The 17,215-nt window shown below is 33.1% G+C and overlaps 1 protein-coding gene and 1 long non-coding RNA gene across 4 annotated transcripts; one reads left to right on the forward strand and one right to left on the reverse strand.

The window, feature by feature from the left end:
* Positions 1-999: 999 nt before the first annotated feature.
* LOC148229232 (uncharacterized) lies at positions 1,000-3,672 on the reverse strand. Its single transcript, XR_015811482.1, has 2 exons — positions 3,396-3,672; positions 1,000-1,977 (listed from the first exon to the last, which is right to left on the reverse strand). It is a non-coding gene; the product is annotated as an uncharacterized LOC148229232 (long non-coding RNA).
* On the forward strand, positions 3,444-16,390 carry LOC148229233 (uncharacterized). 3 transcript variants are annotated; one of them, XM_088198457.1, is made up of 9 exons: positions 3,444-3,585; positions 7,348-8,323; positions 8,392-8,529; positions 8,882-9,029; positions 11,946-12,029; positions 13,654-13,786; positions 13,847-14,303; positions 14,470-15,077; positions 15,226-15,384. In XM_088198457.1, exons 2-8 carry the CDS (start codon positions 7,348-7,350, stop codon positions 15,066-15,068), a joined length of 2,535 nt encoding a protein of 844 aa, XP_088054583.1. In that variant the 5' UTR covers positions 3,444-3,585; the 3' UTR covers positions 15,069-15,077; positions 15,226-15,384. The 3 variants fall into 3 exon arrangements, with proteins under 3 accessions (XP_088054583.1, XP_088054582.1, XP_088054584.1); XM_088198456.1 differs by having other exon boundaries at positions 14,470-16,390; XM_088198458.1 differs by lacking the exon at positions 11,946-12,029 and having other exon boundaries at positions 14,470-16,390.
* Positions 16,391-17,215: the final 825 nt, after the last annotated feature.

The raw sequence follows: 17,215 nt of genomic DNA on the forward strand, positions 1-17,215 counted from the left end.
ATTTATTTTATTGTCAATCCAAAATATTATTTCCTATTTTTTACTCCCAGAATTTTTTTCACTATCGAAGACACCATTGTCGATATTGTCCAACTGCAAAATACGAGCATTAATAGCAAAGAAAGTGCTACTACTGACAATACTTTATTTCATTATGAACACACAAACAACACTTTAACCCGAAATTCTGTTAACAGTACAATATGTACAACTGTTCTTGAGCTCAAATGATAATATCCAATCCTCCTCCTTACACTCTGGACCTTGATCAGTGATTTTCATCTGTTCCTTAGGCTAAAGATCTACACTTTTCCACAGTGTTTAAGAAAATTTACGCTAATGCATCCTACAAATGAAAATAATATTTTATAACTAGCGCCATCGACAAAAAAAATTGGATCCATGACAGGCCCGAGGTTCCGAAACCCTTCCGGGTAATATAGTGAGTGAACGTAAGGATATGGATTTAGAAGAACTCTATGATATCAACATTGATGTTAACAAGATACACATAAACTACCGATATTAATAGTAAACTTCTTAAAGTATTTTACTTACTTTTAAAAATTTTCTTTAATTGAAACTTCAGTATTTTTATGTAAAATTAGTTCGGTTATTGCTTGAAAAAATCAAGCGTAATACTATCAAATAATATACAGAACCGTGTAGTTCCATAATTAAAAGAAAATCTATGCGAAATTAAATTCGACTTAAAAATCACTTATTTTTATAAAAAAATCACTTATTTATAATCACACATTATATATTTTTATACTTTAAAAATAAAACCACATAAAAGTAATAATTCAAATTAATTATTTTTTTATTTTTTAACCCAATTTCCTGTTATGCCCTCGAATAGTTATCGATGTAAAATATTGCGGTTTCTTAATAAATATTTCAATAGTAAAGGTATGTATAAAAACGACAAATTTGTTCTAGACAAACTTTTAATGAAATTTTATCGTGCACGAGGAACAAAAATAAAGAATAGTCGAATCACAGTCGATAAATCGTAAATTTTATTGAAATATAATATTTCTTTATCATTGCAGCAATACGTGTACAATAGCAATAAACTGAAATAATATGTTATTTTAATGAATATATCTGAATTGTATATCACAATTTCACTTACTAAATTCACTTGTGCAAAAGATATTTCATTATTTTCATTTAAATGGATGTAAACATAAATAATAAGGGAATCTTTTTATATTGTTAAATAGCCAATTTATAATTAATCTCGATAGCAAAGATGTATCAACATTTTCTGAAACTAAGTGATAGGTATTGTTAGGATTTTTAGGAATCTTATGAAAGAGCAAAGGAAAAGGAAAGCGACACAATTTTTTAAGATTCTGGTGTATATCAAGTGTATTACTCTATAATTCACAAACGAAATAGTTTATAGTTAAACTATAGAAGCAAATATTATTGAAAAAATAATTTCCTTCGATTAAGGTCATTATATTTGAATCGAATATTTTTAACTGACTTAATAAATAACAGCAACGAGTGAAAATTTTTAGATTAATCTACGCATTAACAGATAAAATGGATTAAAAGTAGTTAAAAGTTCTCCTATACTACAGAAGAAAATAAATTTCAGATGATCCTTCAACTCAAATTATTGAGATTAATATACACCTTTTCTTCTCATATTTTTCATAAAAATTAAAGGAAAACAGTGATATTTGATGCCTAGGCTATATCTACACTGTAAAACAAACAAAAATATATGTAGCTGACTGTCTTGAACATGAACTTCTCCCAAACGGTAAACAGCAGCAACGTGACATTTGCACATATCATTCTGGCTACCATTTATAGGTCGACTGTGCTATTTTAACCTTTAACTTATATGAAAGTTATGAGTTGAGCTGAATTGTCACCTACGTATTGACAACCGATTACGTGTCAACGAAACCGCCGAAGGAACTGAACAGTTATGTGCTGACGATCGATTAGGTGTTACTGCAATACAGAAATATAAGAAACAAACAATATTGTATAAAGCCAAGTATTGAAACATTTTTTATTGTATATAGACAAGTATTGAAACAAGAAGGATGAATAAAATTAATTATAATTAATAAATAATGAGTTTGTTCTATCCCGGGTGAAGCCTTTTATTGAAGATAGTAAATTATAATTAAAACAAAAATGATAAATAAATAATTTAATATAAGCAATGCGTGCGTTGTTTTACATTATTTATACCATGTAAAATGAGCATTCATTATTTTTTGAGTCATTATTTTTTCTATATTAAGTCAAATCAAATATTTTATTAGAAATCATTTTAATGTTCATTGTTTATCTGCTTTTTGCTGTTTCACAATGACTTAACAATATAATATATATTTACAGATCATTCTTATTAGGATAGTGATGGCACGATTTTATAGTTTTACAAGTATAGAGCAAAGTATATTCAAACCAAATTTTGGTTTATAGAAGAGTGCAAAAACAATTATCACTTCGCAGAAGTCAAAAATTCACTTCAAAAGTCGTGTCGGCGCCGTTACAGTCGGAACGCTCGGCACCGAGCGTTCTCACTGCGACGGCGATGGCTCGATTTTATTGCTTTTGACGTGGATTTTTTCCTTCTGAGCTAAATTCATGAAAGGGTCATAACGGAAATTTTTATTCAAAATCCATCTTGAAAATTTATATCCGAGGAAGATAAAAGATGACAGATTACCGTAAGAGCTAAAAATATGTCGTCACTGAAATGATCTCAAGGAGGATAACATTTTTGAAGGGACAATTCTCCTCAAAGGAGAATGTCTGGTCACTTTATTTTATTCCATGTCTCATCAATTGAAGATGTTAAAAATATGTAGGAAGGTGACGCATGATTGCAAATACCAGATTTGGCTACGATATTATTTGTTCATGTCAATTTACACAAAGTGGACGCCCATATTCATTTAGTGACATAAATATATTGTCTTATAGCTTTTATCAAAAAATCTAGTGTGCTTTTTTTCGTTCATTTTAAAATAAATCACTAGGGTCGAAATCCCCCTCTATCCAATAACATAAGCCAAAACAGATGTTATAGCTTAGTTTCTAGAGGAAGTAAAAAATATGTATTATAAATTATTTATAATCGTCATTCAAGCTACGTAGTGAGAATTTTCGTTTTTTATTAATTTCAACAAGGGGGCCAACGACCATAGCCCCCCCCCCCTCGTTTTTAACCGCGTCCGGTCGAGCGCACAGTGATCCGAAAATAATAATATTGTACGTATATTAAAATACAAATATAATTCGGGCCGGCGCGCACCAACACTCGCGCACTGACAAACACGGCGGCCGCCGAGTGCGAGCGAGCGAGTGTGCGCGCGCGCGTGTGTGAGTGCGCGCGTCTAAAATAATTTATTTACGTGCAGCGGGCGCGTGTGTGCGCGCGTGCATATGTGTGCAGCGCCCCTCCCCGCTCGTATATCGATCGCGGTCGTGGTGGGGGGTCGTGGTCGCCCGCGCCCTCCGCACTAGCGTCTGTCGCGGCCGCCGCCGAAGCGCCTCCGCCCTCCCAGCGCAGCCCTGGATGCCGTCGAGCGGCGCCCCGCAAAGGTAGCCCCTTCCCTTCGTCCTACTGTTCCGTCGCCGTTTGAGGTTATGTTCGCCGCTGCTAGCTCTTGGCGGCGTCGGACGCCGGTCGCGAGTCGCGCCATTTTATACATATTCTTTATACATATTCAATTCGGCCATTGCTGTTCTTTTATTTCAATGTAAAATGCTGCTTTAAATATTATATAATTCAACTTTTTAACAAATGAATTTAAAACCAATTATGTAAGATAGAATTAATATTTTAAAGCTGTCGTTTTTTTTACGTTATTTTAATAAGCGTATAATCTTTAGCTATTGCATATATTAATTTTCTTTAGTCTGAACTGACTTTCAGTTTGAAGAAACATCGGATTGTTCAAAATAGGGAGTTCGTGTTTGTTTTATTCCCAATTTAATTTTAGAATACCAGTAATGTTTGAAGCTTGACAACTTAAATTCCCATCTTAAACGGTTTAGAGTAGCATATTTAAACTACTTTGAATTTTATTTTCTATACAATAATAAGCATTCAAGTATTAGAGTGTGCAAGACCTAAAAATGAGCTCACATATGTTTTACCACAAAGTCATAAAAAGTATCAAATAATCTTTGAACAGTGGTCAAAAATTTAGTATGAATTAAAAAATGAAAATATAACTACCTACATTTAAAAGCGAGTCTTATGTTTATTTGGTCAGTATTTTTAATGTAGACTGGCTGATTATTTATCCCAATATTCTATTGATTCATGTCAACTACTGATTCATGTCAACTACTGATTCAGCACTAACATCTATCATTTTTGCCAGTTTATTTTTCTCCCATTCTTACCCCCTCCCCGTGCTGATGGTGAGTTAACTTGGACTTGAACGGCTTCCGGAATGTCACTATTCATCTCAGTGACCCCGAAAACTATGGATTCGACTCCAATATCGTTTTTTACATGTCATCCCTTTCCCACCCCACCCCTAGTGGCCTAGGGATGTTTAACCCCATGGTGTTTTTTCCAGATAGTAAGTCATATGTGTACCAGGTTTGGTTAAAATTGGTTCATGGGTTCCATAGTTACACCGGAACATACACATACATTTTTATATAATACATATAGAGATAGCGGTATTATTTATATTGAATGGTCAGTTTTTATTATAATGGTTTAGAGCCGACTCTTTTAGTTAGCATAATTGTCGAATGTCAGGCTGATAAGTATAGATGAAAAGATGGCTTTCATCGAAAGCAAGGGTCAAGGAACTTTCTTCAGCTATTACTCCAATATATATTTGTTTAGATTGATATTACTCTCTCAAGTTAAAAAATATTTAAATGTTGCACTTTATATTGGAATAGGGTTTACTGTAATAATAACTTTTTCTCTTCAAGTTCTTAAAAAAATATATTTTTATATCAAAGTAATTTTGAATGCTGTCTTCGGGGTCAGTCTATTCTTGTCTTTGTATTTATTTTTTCATTAGAGTTAAAAATCCTTGTTCACATAGATGAGTTGTTGCGGAGGCAGTGGCTTTTTCATCACAATTTTTAAAGTCTTTGTTAGCTCTTGATTCATAATAATAAAAAAGATAATAGATCTGCATTGATTACAAATTCATTGTTGGAACGAAGTTCAAAAAGTGCTTCTGCCGATCCTCCAGGCTCCTCTAGTACATCAACTCCAATAAACCAAATGTGCCGGCAAAATAAAATACCGCAAAAAATAATATCTACGTCTCAATTAATATAAAATGGTGTTATTTAACAGAGAATTTTTTGAGAGGTATGTGCATTAAAATAAATAATTTGTTCCATAAAACGAATTGATTGCGCATTTATGTATGGTAAATCCTCGGATTTTTTCTTCCTAAAAGAATTCGTTGCAAAGAGGTATTGATAAAGTGTTCAATACCTCTTCTCAATTTTTTTTTTATCAATTTACCTCGCTTCCCGGTAAAAGTATTTATATTCCCAAAAAATTAAATTGCTATTTTTTAGTCAGTAACTTTTTGACAGTAAAATTTACAGCATCAAAACATTTTTTTTATTAAAATACATAATGTGCTTATTGTATAAAATCAGGGCTTCAAACCGGAACTGAACTGGAAACCAGAAAAAACGTTATTTTTGTGTAACAAAAACTGGACCTGAACTGAAAAAAAATATCGGTTTATTTCGGTTCGCATTAACACATTGACAGGGACCAGGCGACCTCCTCAAACATTTTTATTAGCTCCCGCAGCATCCCTTATTGAAAATTTTTTTCCTAAACGACCTTTTTAAGTGTCCTTTAATATTTTCGATCACTCGAGCTGAACTGAAAAAAACTTATTTTTTCCAGAAGGAAAAACAAACTGATATATTTTTTTTAATTGAACCGAAATAAAACAACGGTTCGAAACCCTGTATAAAATTATGTATCATACCTATTTCATTACATTCGGTCAAAATATAACAAAGCAAAAGACCAAAACAAACCATTAACCACTTGAACGCCAGCGACTCACCAGTGTGTCATTTGTTGATTGTGTTTTTTTACAAATTATTTTTTTAAAACAAGTAAACGATTTGTTTACAAATTATATTTATTTAATTAATAAAGAATATTGTACTAGCTTCATTTATCAGTATACCAAGTATTTTATATTTATTTCTAGATAGAGATACTGACCCATGACGAAAAATAACAGGTGATTCACTAAAAAGTCGCTGGCGTGTAAAGGATTAAATAATTTTTAACTAATTAATATAATCACCGACAGCATAACGACTGACCGTTTACTAAAACTACTGACCAAAATATTTATATTAAATGGTCATTATTTTATTTAATAATCAGTTTTATTATGCCAGTTCGTAAGTATAAATTACATCTTTTTCTGTTATCATGACTGGTCTAATGTAATAATAATTATAATTTTTAATTTATTTTTTGGTTCATTCGAACAAATTTGTAATTAAATATATAAATATATATGGTACTTGTTTATTATCACGGTGCCACGCTCAAATTTAACAGTTGCGAAACGTCCATTTGCTGTTCAAACTCAAACCTAACCTATATAAATGAACCATTATACCGTTTTTATATTCGTTTAGATTAGGTTTGGGTCTAAACAGCAAATGGACGCTTCGTAACTCAAATTTGAGTGTGGCGCCTTGATAATAAACAAGTAGCAAAAATGCATATAAGAACTTAAAATGAATAAAATTTTTTTTAAATTAATAACAGCAACCACAAGTATAATACGAATGATCTCAATATTTTGTATGTATTGCTCAACAGTAAACAAATTGGATTGAAAATATATGTACACATACATGCGTAAAATATTATATTAAATATACATTATAAAGAATATGCAAAAATAATAATGATAAGAAAAGCAGACCCTATCCTTCTCGTAAAAAATCTGATTTATGGCTAACAAGTAATGAAATTCTAGGAAAGAGCTCCAATTTAAATACAGAATACATAAACTCCCATTATTTTTCTTTTTAACAAGCCACTGTTTAACCTGTGATATTTACAATTTTCAAATTAAAAACTATTTAAGATATTTATTGTATATAGCCAAATAGTTGGCTTCCCTGCCGTAAATGTGTTAATATTTATTAATTGATTTTTCTTGCAGTGCATCGAAACATATAAGTTTCCACAATGCTACTCCGTTTTATAAGGAACTGAAATAATTTCAATGTGTTTTTCAATGTTTTCAATGAAACGTAAAATTAAATTGTATAAAATATTTACATATAATTTATTTTAAAACTATGTTTTTTTTTAATTTGCAGATGCAGGGTGTAACAAGCGAGAAAACGTTTCACTTGAAGTGGAATAATCATCTTCAAAACCTGAGTCAGCTCTTTACAGCCATATATTCGTCCTCGGCTTTGGCTGACGTGACTCTGTCTTGTCGAGATGGCGCCATCAGAGCTCATAAGCTGGTTCTGTCAGCGTGCAGTCCGTACTTTGAACAGATATTCAGAGACAATCCGTGCAAACATCCAGTCATCATACTCAAAGGCATCCCGTACGCCGAGATTAATCTACTCGTCGAGTTCATGTATAAGGGATCCGTGGACGTGCAAGAGATAGATCTCCAGTCTCTCATGCATACGGCGTCCGAATTAGAAGTTCGAGGTTTGGCATACGAACTAAGAAAGGACGCGTCCAGTCTTTTGAATATTAATCTCAACGAATATCCCACATCGTACAACTCCAGCCAAGCTCAAGAGAACCTTTATGGATCCGGGGACTCTCACCCGTCCGCCTCCTTCGAAAACACAGACAGACTGCAACAGATACATATGTATCAACAGTCGATGCTTAAAAATGCAGCCTTCAATCAGAACCAAGCGGAGAAAAGAAAGCGTAAAGACGATCCGATGCCGCCGAATACTGCGACGGCTGTTAAAAATATCTTGGCGGCGGCAGCTAAGGAATTGGAAGAGAAAAAATCTTCCAACGGAAAGTCTAAAGTAGCCGATGATGAAACTAGCGATATGAATGCGGAGATGTACGAAAGTGACAGTGGCGAAACTGAGATGGCCGATAATGAAGAATTACCGCACGGACGCGATACCAGATTCAAGGGCAAGAAAAGAGTGTCGGTGGGAATAAACGATGATTACACTCCGACGGTTCCTAGGATTCTATCCAAAAGCAAGCAGGCGAAGAAAAATGTCAAGCTCACAATCAAAGCCCCCGATCCAGCGAATTCTACGTCCGGCGATTGCGAAGACGCAATTAGTAAAGTCATAATATCTGGTAAATATTGTGTATTTTGTTGTAATTATTCAGTTATGCAAAGATTATGAACATGTTTTGGTTTTAAGCTGTGACGGGCGGTGTCGCTGTGAAACAGTCGAACCAAGGATCTACAGGCACTTTGAAATGCGTCAGCTTTAACGATTTGCGAGAAACTCGGGACGATAATGTGACCGTGATAGAAGACGACGATTCTTCAGCTGTTGGTATGTTTAAAGAATAATACTTATAGTCTGATTTTTTTTCAATCTTTATGTGCCCTGGATGATAGAAATTAATATTTTCGCTATTCTCATCAAATGGAGAGCTTAAGAGTCAGTTGTTGCTGACGTTGTTAAAATGTTATTTGCTACTTTATCTATCTGATCCGTAGCAAGTATCTTTATATTAATTAATTCTTATGTGGAAATGTCTTCATCTAAAAATATTATTGATATGAGATGATACAAATGCTTTTATTCTATAAGAGGTCGAGAGAAGGATTTAAATGCACCGAGTGAAAGATCATCAACTCGTCCAATAATATTATATTTAATTTATTATGTTCAATATTTCAAGACACATCGGATGAAAATAATCTACTGGTAGAAACGGCGTACGAATCTGCACCCGGACAAGAAGATGAATATGACAGCAGCGACTCTAAACCTGGACCTGGACCTAAACTCGATAACAAAATTTATAAATGTGATTTGTGCGGCTTGAGGTGAGAGATTTTTGAGATTTTTTAAATGTTTTTAATTATATTTATATTGGGGCACTGCAAAATGTACTTATTTGTTATTATTGAAAACTCAATATTTTTCTATGAATGTCAATAATCAAAGGAACAACCACAATAACATTGTAACATATTAGTCACAAGAAAAATAATGATTTTTTTATTTTCTATTTTTTTCACTTTTATGCTGTTTATTATTAAATAGCCGTAATAGTTACGATTCTAAAGCTGTTCACACTAAAACAAAATATGACTATATAACTTGCTATTGAACGATAGCTGTTTACGCTGCGTAACTTTTTGCAACAGGTTACATGAATTTGTTATATTATGTCTTTTGTTATATTGTGTTTACCGAGCTTTAGCTTTATTTCTAAATACTCTACGTAGACATTGTGCAAAGTGGCGCAAAAAGTATTTGCCCGATTTCCTATCTTTAGCTTTGTGTGTGCGGTGGCATCGTCTTGATGGAACCACATGTCCTTCATCCCTAACACAGGCAATGGACAGTTGTCTTTGGAGAAGTAGAATCAAATCACAATTTCAATATAGACAGCGCCCCAAAAAGTAACTTTGACCCTTTGAGTAGTGAGTTAATTTTATGTACTTTTCCATAATTATTTCTGTTGTTTTATTTATTTTTATTTTCTAGTGCATAAATAGTAAGTTATAGATAAAAATGAGTGATTTTCAACGTTTTATTGCTTTGTTTTATTTCACTATTTTTTATTAGTATGTTTCAATAATCTATTTCAACACTTTTCTATTAATAAATTTTATATATTTTTTTATACACATGTATGATTCGGTTTTGGTGGATTTTTTTATATTAATTCAAAGGCTCTCGATATTTTTTTATAAAATTAATACAAAATATTTTTTGTAATGCTCATTTATTTCGTACTCTTTAATTTATTGGTATCATTTACATTAAATTAAATTATAAAATTTATCGTATAAATATGTTTTTTTATTGATTATTTCTTTAGTTATGTATATAAATATAATTATCTGGGGTACCTCAAAACTGTAAGATCGACTGCCGTATATGTATGGTAATATCGTATATATACGTAAATGCATCTTGTCACTTATGATTATTTTTACTGAAAAATTGTCTTAAGGTTTATGATTGTTTGAATACACAGCAAATGGGATTTAGATTGATTATTCACTCAATGGGTGCCTGACAGTTGCAAACTCTTTGCCAAAATTCAGCGTTTGGATCACATTTAATTTGTTTTGCAAAAAATATCAACACAATTATTTTCACTCTAGAGGAATACAGCGTTCCATTATTTAGTGTTGTGCTATACAACTATCGAGACCCCTCTTACATAGGTTATCATTCGTAAAAATATCAGGCTTTTCTTATAGAGTCATACTATTTGCGCCACTAATTACAATTTTGTACTTGTAATAATTAATATACCCTTTTTAATTATATCGAAAAGTTCAAGGTAATAGAAAACTCATATTTTTAGACATTCGAGTCGACACCTTTGGTATGTGAAGAAAAATTGACTATGCTATGAACTATGTATGTATTCAATAAAAATGATTTATGTTATGTGGTCAACCTTTGATTTATAATGTTTAAACTTGCGTTTATTGAATAAATGTTTAAATTTTTAAAAATCACATATAATATATACAGTTGTATTATATATACGTACTTTTAGTATATAAGTATAATTTATTTATAAGTACAAATAGCTACACTGTGCTTCTGATATACGAGGGGGGGGGTTTCAAAAAGTTAGCAAAAGTGACATAGAAAGTATTTTTTTAGTTGGTTATAGTGTCATATCAAAATATGAGTATGAAACGTCTCATAGTTTAGTTTTGACAGCAGTTTGAATGCCCCGGCGATGGCAACCTGACCAATTAAGGGCAAAGTTTGGTGCGCACTTATGTCGACTGTAACTGCCCCAACCGTGGCCTGAATCCGTTATTTAGCATCTGGCGGAGGGAAGAGGATTCTCGAAACCAAATTTTTTTATTTTGCTTGTGGATAATTTTGAAAACGAAATCAAATAAAGAATATTACCGTGCTCTATTAATCAAGTTGAGAGCCGTCCGTCATTAATGAATATGATCCATAATAATCTTACTGGCAAAAATGACATTCGAGCATCGTCAGATGAAGTGTATTGAAATTTTAGTTGCTGAAATCATAAATTAGTCTTTGCTACTGAAAAAATACTTTCCTAACAATTGTCAATTCAGTTGTACGAATTTTTTTGATACTCCCTGGTATACATTTAATTAGAGCAGTATGATGTCTTCTGAATAACATACAAAACGTGAATGTCTATCTGATGATTTCAACTCACGGCACACGCCACGTCTCTCGACTATGTCGACGATCGTTATTTGCTTATTTACATATATATATATTTTTGTTGTTTTACTCTTTTTTTGTAACTCACTTTCTATATTATGTATAAAAAAAATGATCGGTTTACATTACATTCTGTTATGTAGAATATTAAGGGCGAACTCAACAGTCATTTTTTTTTATTTCTTAATCTTTAATAGTCGATTCCCAAATGAATCTAAATATTTATTAAATAAAATACAATCTTGCATTACGGTTGCACTATTTGGGTTGGATTTCGGAAATTTATCAAAACTGTCAGAATATTAAGGGAGAACTCAACATGCCATGCGTAATGTTGCCGAGTGGCGGACCACTCAGCAACCCGACAGTTACCAGCGTATTAATTTTTTTTTATCGTACCTGGTTGAGGGTTAGTTCGTCCTTGATATTCTCAAACGCTTAAAGAGCCTTGAAGTCGATTATCTCGAAACATGCTTTTGTTGAGTTCGCCGTTAATATTCCGAATGCCTCATATTATGTGGCTTTATAATAGCATATGGTTGTTATGTTACTCGCAGTTATGGTCGGAAATTCCACATGACACGACACCGACAGATCCACACCGGGGAAAGACCATTCCAGTGCATCGACTGCCCCTTCAGGTGCAATAACATAATAAAATAAATATTATAAAAAAAAATTCAAAAATGTGCATCGCCAATGTGAAAACCAAATCGATAACGTATGTTCGTATATAGATATATATTACTGTATGTTTATAAAACCGTCTATGTGGATGTTGTATATTTTAATTTTCGGTGTATACACAAGTATGTATATTTATTTTGCAGTTGTTTTGATTTTATTTTTTAAAAATAATGATTTTGGAAAATTGGCATTGCATATTGATTTTTAACATTTTTTTTCTATTCGTCTTGAGGAGTTTTTGGAAAAATTTATTCGAGTAGCTCAGTTTCGGCATCAATCATTTCAATTTTGTATTTATTGTTATATATTTATTTCGATCATAAATGTGTCGGATCATTGTCGTTTTAATCATTTAATCTCTTTGAACTCTTGTGTGTTTTGTCGTTTGTTTATCTTTGATGTTTGTTTGGTGTCGGTGATATCCGCAAATAGAATACAGTGATCCTCGTGATGGTCTGGGCTGCGATATCATCAATCGATTAACCTTCTAAAGCTCAAATTCACGACACATGTTCATCGAAACTGCTTCAAATTTTACAATTGCGTGCTCACTAAATTTAATGCAACTAACATTACATAATCGAGAATCACTGTACATTGTCATATCTGTTTGGTGTCGGTGATCATGTCCAAAATGCATTTTTGGTTTAAATCGTATGTGATTGCTCACCACATGCACATGTAAAAACATACACAATCGTTCATGGTATTCATCAGATGGTATCGAGGGACAACACGAGTTCAAGTATTTGTTGAAACCGCATTATTTACGTACTAAATCTTACACACATACATATTCACTTCTTGTTGTATTTTTTTTTTCAATTGGCACATCTTGATGTTTTCTATTACTATTGTGTGTTGTACTTTTCTCGGTGTTTAAATGTTTAAGATTGGTATTTGGGTTTAGTTTCTTGATGTTTTATAATTTTTTGTTGTATTCTAGGAAAGGCAACGTTTGTTTGTATTTTACTCGCACTAACACCACAAATCAAACATAATACACGGTTATATTATACATATTGCATTAAAGAAATAGTTTTGGAATTTAATCTCATGGATGCTGTGCAATAATATTTTTGAACAAAGTAGGCAAACATTGACAAAGTGTATATTTATATATTTTTTTGTTAAATATTTAGTTGGCAATTTTTGCTTACTTCTTGTTGCACAGCGGCCAAAGGGTTATTTTACAAAATGTGCATTGCTTATCATAAAACTATTTGCCCAAAGAGTTGAAATTATTACTTAATAATACATTCATTTGTATGTTGTGAAACACTTCATTCGATATTTATAATTCATGCAATTAACTGATTTTCACCAGCATATTTACTTTTTACACATAATCCATGGTGTTTTTTTTTTTTTTTTGTATGCTGTACCGTTTCGTTGTGTGTGCTCTGTCATCTGTTATCATTTTTTTGTATGTATCAGTGTGACAATCGGAACAGCGAAACGGTAATCGTGATTGCATATGGGCAACGAAAGACTAATCTTTACCATCGGATTCGCTTTACATATGCTATCGTTTCCATCAGTAGCTCGGCTCTCACTAAATCGTCTTTAATATTTTAGCTTCAGTCGTTCGTCTCATTTGGCCCGTCATCGCAGAACGCACACCGGAGAAAGGCCTTACAGGTGTGAAGCTTGCGGACGGACATTTACGCGAGGCGATAAACTGAAACTGCATTTACGAATCTGTGAAAAAGTATGTTTTACACAAATAATATATGTTTTTGAATCTTACTTAATTATAAACGATTTGCAGGATGAATACGTTTTACCGAGTCGACCTAACGCCGAAGATCCCGCTTCTCTCAATAAACAAGTCAAGAAAGAAACTAGCGGTCAAACGATGATACCAGGAATGGTTTCCATGGGACATAGCGAACGCCATCAGTTGATGTTTACGTCTAGCGGAGACGTGCTGCTCGCGCCGCGATCCCAGTCCGATTCCATGGTTGATTTGAACTCGTCGGCAATGAGCGAATTGAGCGAAAGCAATCAGTCTAGCCTCATGCTAGGCGATCTCAGTTCCAAGATGAATTTATCGATACTGGGCACTCCGTCGACATCTGATTCATCGCTGCTAGGCAATCATTACTTAGACGCTTCCGGCTACCCGATCAAGCGGGGGCGAGGAAGACCGAGAAAAAAGCCATTGCCCCTCGTTATGCCTTTAATCAAGAAGAAAAGGGGACGTCCGCCAAAAATTATCAAATTAGGTAAACATTGATACATATAGTCGCTGTTGCTCGTCTCATAAAAATGGCCAGAGTGCCACTGTGTTTATTTTTATATTCGCTGACATTGAACGTTTTATATTTTAATAGCTTTGTTCTATTGAACATTTGAAATGCTTACTTACATAATTTTATCTTGATTTTTTAGATCCATCAGACGGTTCTTCCAACAAACCCGTAGAAAATTACAACGTGTCAAATCTTCCATACGGAGATTTCAGCTACTTGACAGACATTCTATCTACGAACTACGCGCAGGCTTACCAAAACATGATACAGATAAATCCGATGATGGACAGCGCTAAATTTGTGAACCTCATGACGACCGCCGTCGCTCAGAGCACGCCTGGCATCATGATCGCGACTGCTAACCCGATCGTGGCGACCGCCGGCAACAAGCTACCGACGCAAGAACTCAAACCTATACTATTGATGAAACAACAAACTCCGGAAAGCACAGCGACTGACACCAGCAAATCTATAGAATCGACCAACACTAACGACAGCTCTAAGTCAAACAATACTGAAATGGCCGTCACTGATTTGACATCAGACAAGGAAGAGGTCGGTGACAACGCAGTAGAAACCAATTTGACGTCAAACGACGATAGCGTGCAAATACCCGTGAAAGTGGGCGATTGCACGGTTTCTAAAGTGCCGAATACGACTCTGAAAGAAGTTAACGAGGTAGTGAACATATCCACTGCTGGAGAATGCACTATCGAGCCGGTGAAAGAGGATGAATAGGGTTAAAAAGTAGGCATTTTTTTTCAATGAAAAATATATATTTAATAATGTATACCGGGCATATCACGCCATATAAATATATACTTATATATATTTATCCATATACGTTAGTTTCTTGTTATATATAACTGTAACAAAAAATAAATCTGTTTCGTAGAGCGATCCATTCTAAACGCACCGTAGAAGTCGTCGTTGACGACGCGACGCCAGCTCCTATAATCTATTTTGCATATCATCTTTATATAATATTTATTTCGTCCGACCTGAATTTGTATTTAACGTTTAGTATTATAGTGCAATTATGATTATATATACATATATATTGTATTTTTGTGTTGACCCTCATATTACATGTTTATCTTTTGTACCTTTAGTATGTATCTAGAATACGGCGGTATATTTACCTCTGAGGAACTAAAAAGGTGATGCTTTTTGCTTATCGACGTTTGTGCAGCAAACGCATTTTGGCAACTAGCGAACTAAATTGCACGGCATTTAACCCTTTGGCTTTTATTGTTTCTTTGTATTCCAACAAATCAGCAATGATTTTGTACTTAAAACTTGACATTTTGCGTAGAAAAATAATAGAATGAATATCGATAAGTTCATTTAATTTCTGCTACATAATCAGATTCGATTCCACAATATAGAATCAAACCTGATCATAAAATTATGTTATCAATTAGGAATATGGACTTATGACTTATTAAGATTGATGAAATTTGGTGTGTTATGACTACATTTGCTTTTTTCTGCAGTCAATATGGATTATAGCTTTTGCCCCCAAAAAGCCACTAATATGAGGGAAAGTCAAATGATTTTTGATGAGATCTATGTGTGCTTGATCTGGTCGAAAAGAGTGTTACAGAACTTTTCGCTGTTTCAAAATCCATTCGTACACTTGCTAGAGCGATAAGACATGTGTCACCATACTGAACTTTCACTTTTCAATGAATTTCAAGTGCTTCAGCCATTTTAAGCGACTGCTGTGCTGTTTAATATGTAACACTGCTGCCGATTTACAGCACTTATCTTCATTTGATTTATTCTCGTATATATCAAATATAGTTTTTGGTTCTGCCATTCCTCTATTATAATAAAGCACTACTTTGAAGTCAAAGGGTTAAACATTTGCTGCTATATTTTTTATTATTATTTATTTATAGCTCACCAAATGTATTGTTTTTCTAGTCTTTTTCAACTCGTCTTTATTATAAACATTTTTGTTTTTTTACAGTTCCTTATTTTACAAAGTATTCTCAATTTGAGTAGGCTATGTTTGTGTTAATGACGAATTCTCACTGATTTTCTCTTATTTATATCGAACCACAGAGCAGGAACATTGAGTAAATAGAAATTGACGCGTTTTATAAATGTAAAATATGAATCTGATGCAACCAGTCTTCCGAATGAAGTAATAATTCCTTATTCAGATGCCATGTGCCGCTATTTAGCTTGTCGTCACAACGGGGGGCTAAGATAAAGAAGGATAATAAGAATAACTGCAAGTGTTCCTTTATATGTAAATATATTACATGTCATATGTATATCTAAATATATGAAATCATTTTTTGATGATTGGTGTGATAGTATCGTATTTTTATACTGTTCTTTGGATTATTGGAGTATTTTGTGTTTGAGCAAAGAATCGTGCGCGGAACACGTTTGGTGAAAGTTCTAATTTAGGCTAAAATAATATTTTTCGAACGGTTAAAGAAAATGGAAATATTAGCGTTGCCTTTTAAACATATAAAAAGAAATTTATTGATAACAAAATTAAAACATTGTGAAGGGATTTGTCGTAAATTTTTGATGATTTACCGATTTATTTCAATGAACATTTCCGGATGTTTCAGTGTAACTATGAACGATTAAGACGGTTATTTTGTCGTGTAAAGATCAGTATTTTACGGTTAGAAACCACAAGGACTTATTAATATTTGACATATTTAATTTTTTGATGTTGCTGCAACATTTGCATAGTATTTTTTGTGTTTAGACTACTTAAGTTTAGTTTTAATTTTACAGCTGTAGCTTATTTTATCGTACGCATATAGTATACAATGAACAACTAATTACGTAATGACATAATAATATATCCTTACTTATTATATTAATATAAAATATATATATATGTATTGATACGT

This window comes from Plectrocnemia conspersa, unplaced genomic scaffold, assembly GCF_051122295.1.
Source record: "Plectrocnemia conspersa isolate PC_06_02 unplaced genomic scaffold, ASM5112229v1 ptg000011l, whole genome shotgun sequence".
Classification (NCBI taxonomy): Eukaryota; Metazoa; Arthropoda; class Insecta; order Trichoptera; family Polycentropodidae; genus Plectrocnemia; species Plectrocnemia conspersa.

Bases quoted from the DNA above. Each gene is read 5' to 3' on its own strand.
- LOC148229233 (XM_088198456.1), top strand. From the start codon at position 7,348: ATGCAGGGTGTAACAAGCGAGAAAACGTTTCACTTGAAGTGGAATAAT. The intron at 12,030-13,653 runs GTGCAATAACAT...TTAATATTTTAG, and splicing joins TGCATCGACTGCCCCTTCAG to CTTCAGTCGTTCGTCTCATT. The intron at 13,787-13,846 runs GTATGTTTTACA...AACGATTTGCAG, and splicing joins ATTTACGAATCTGTGAAAAA to GATGAATACGTTTTACCGAG.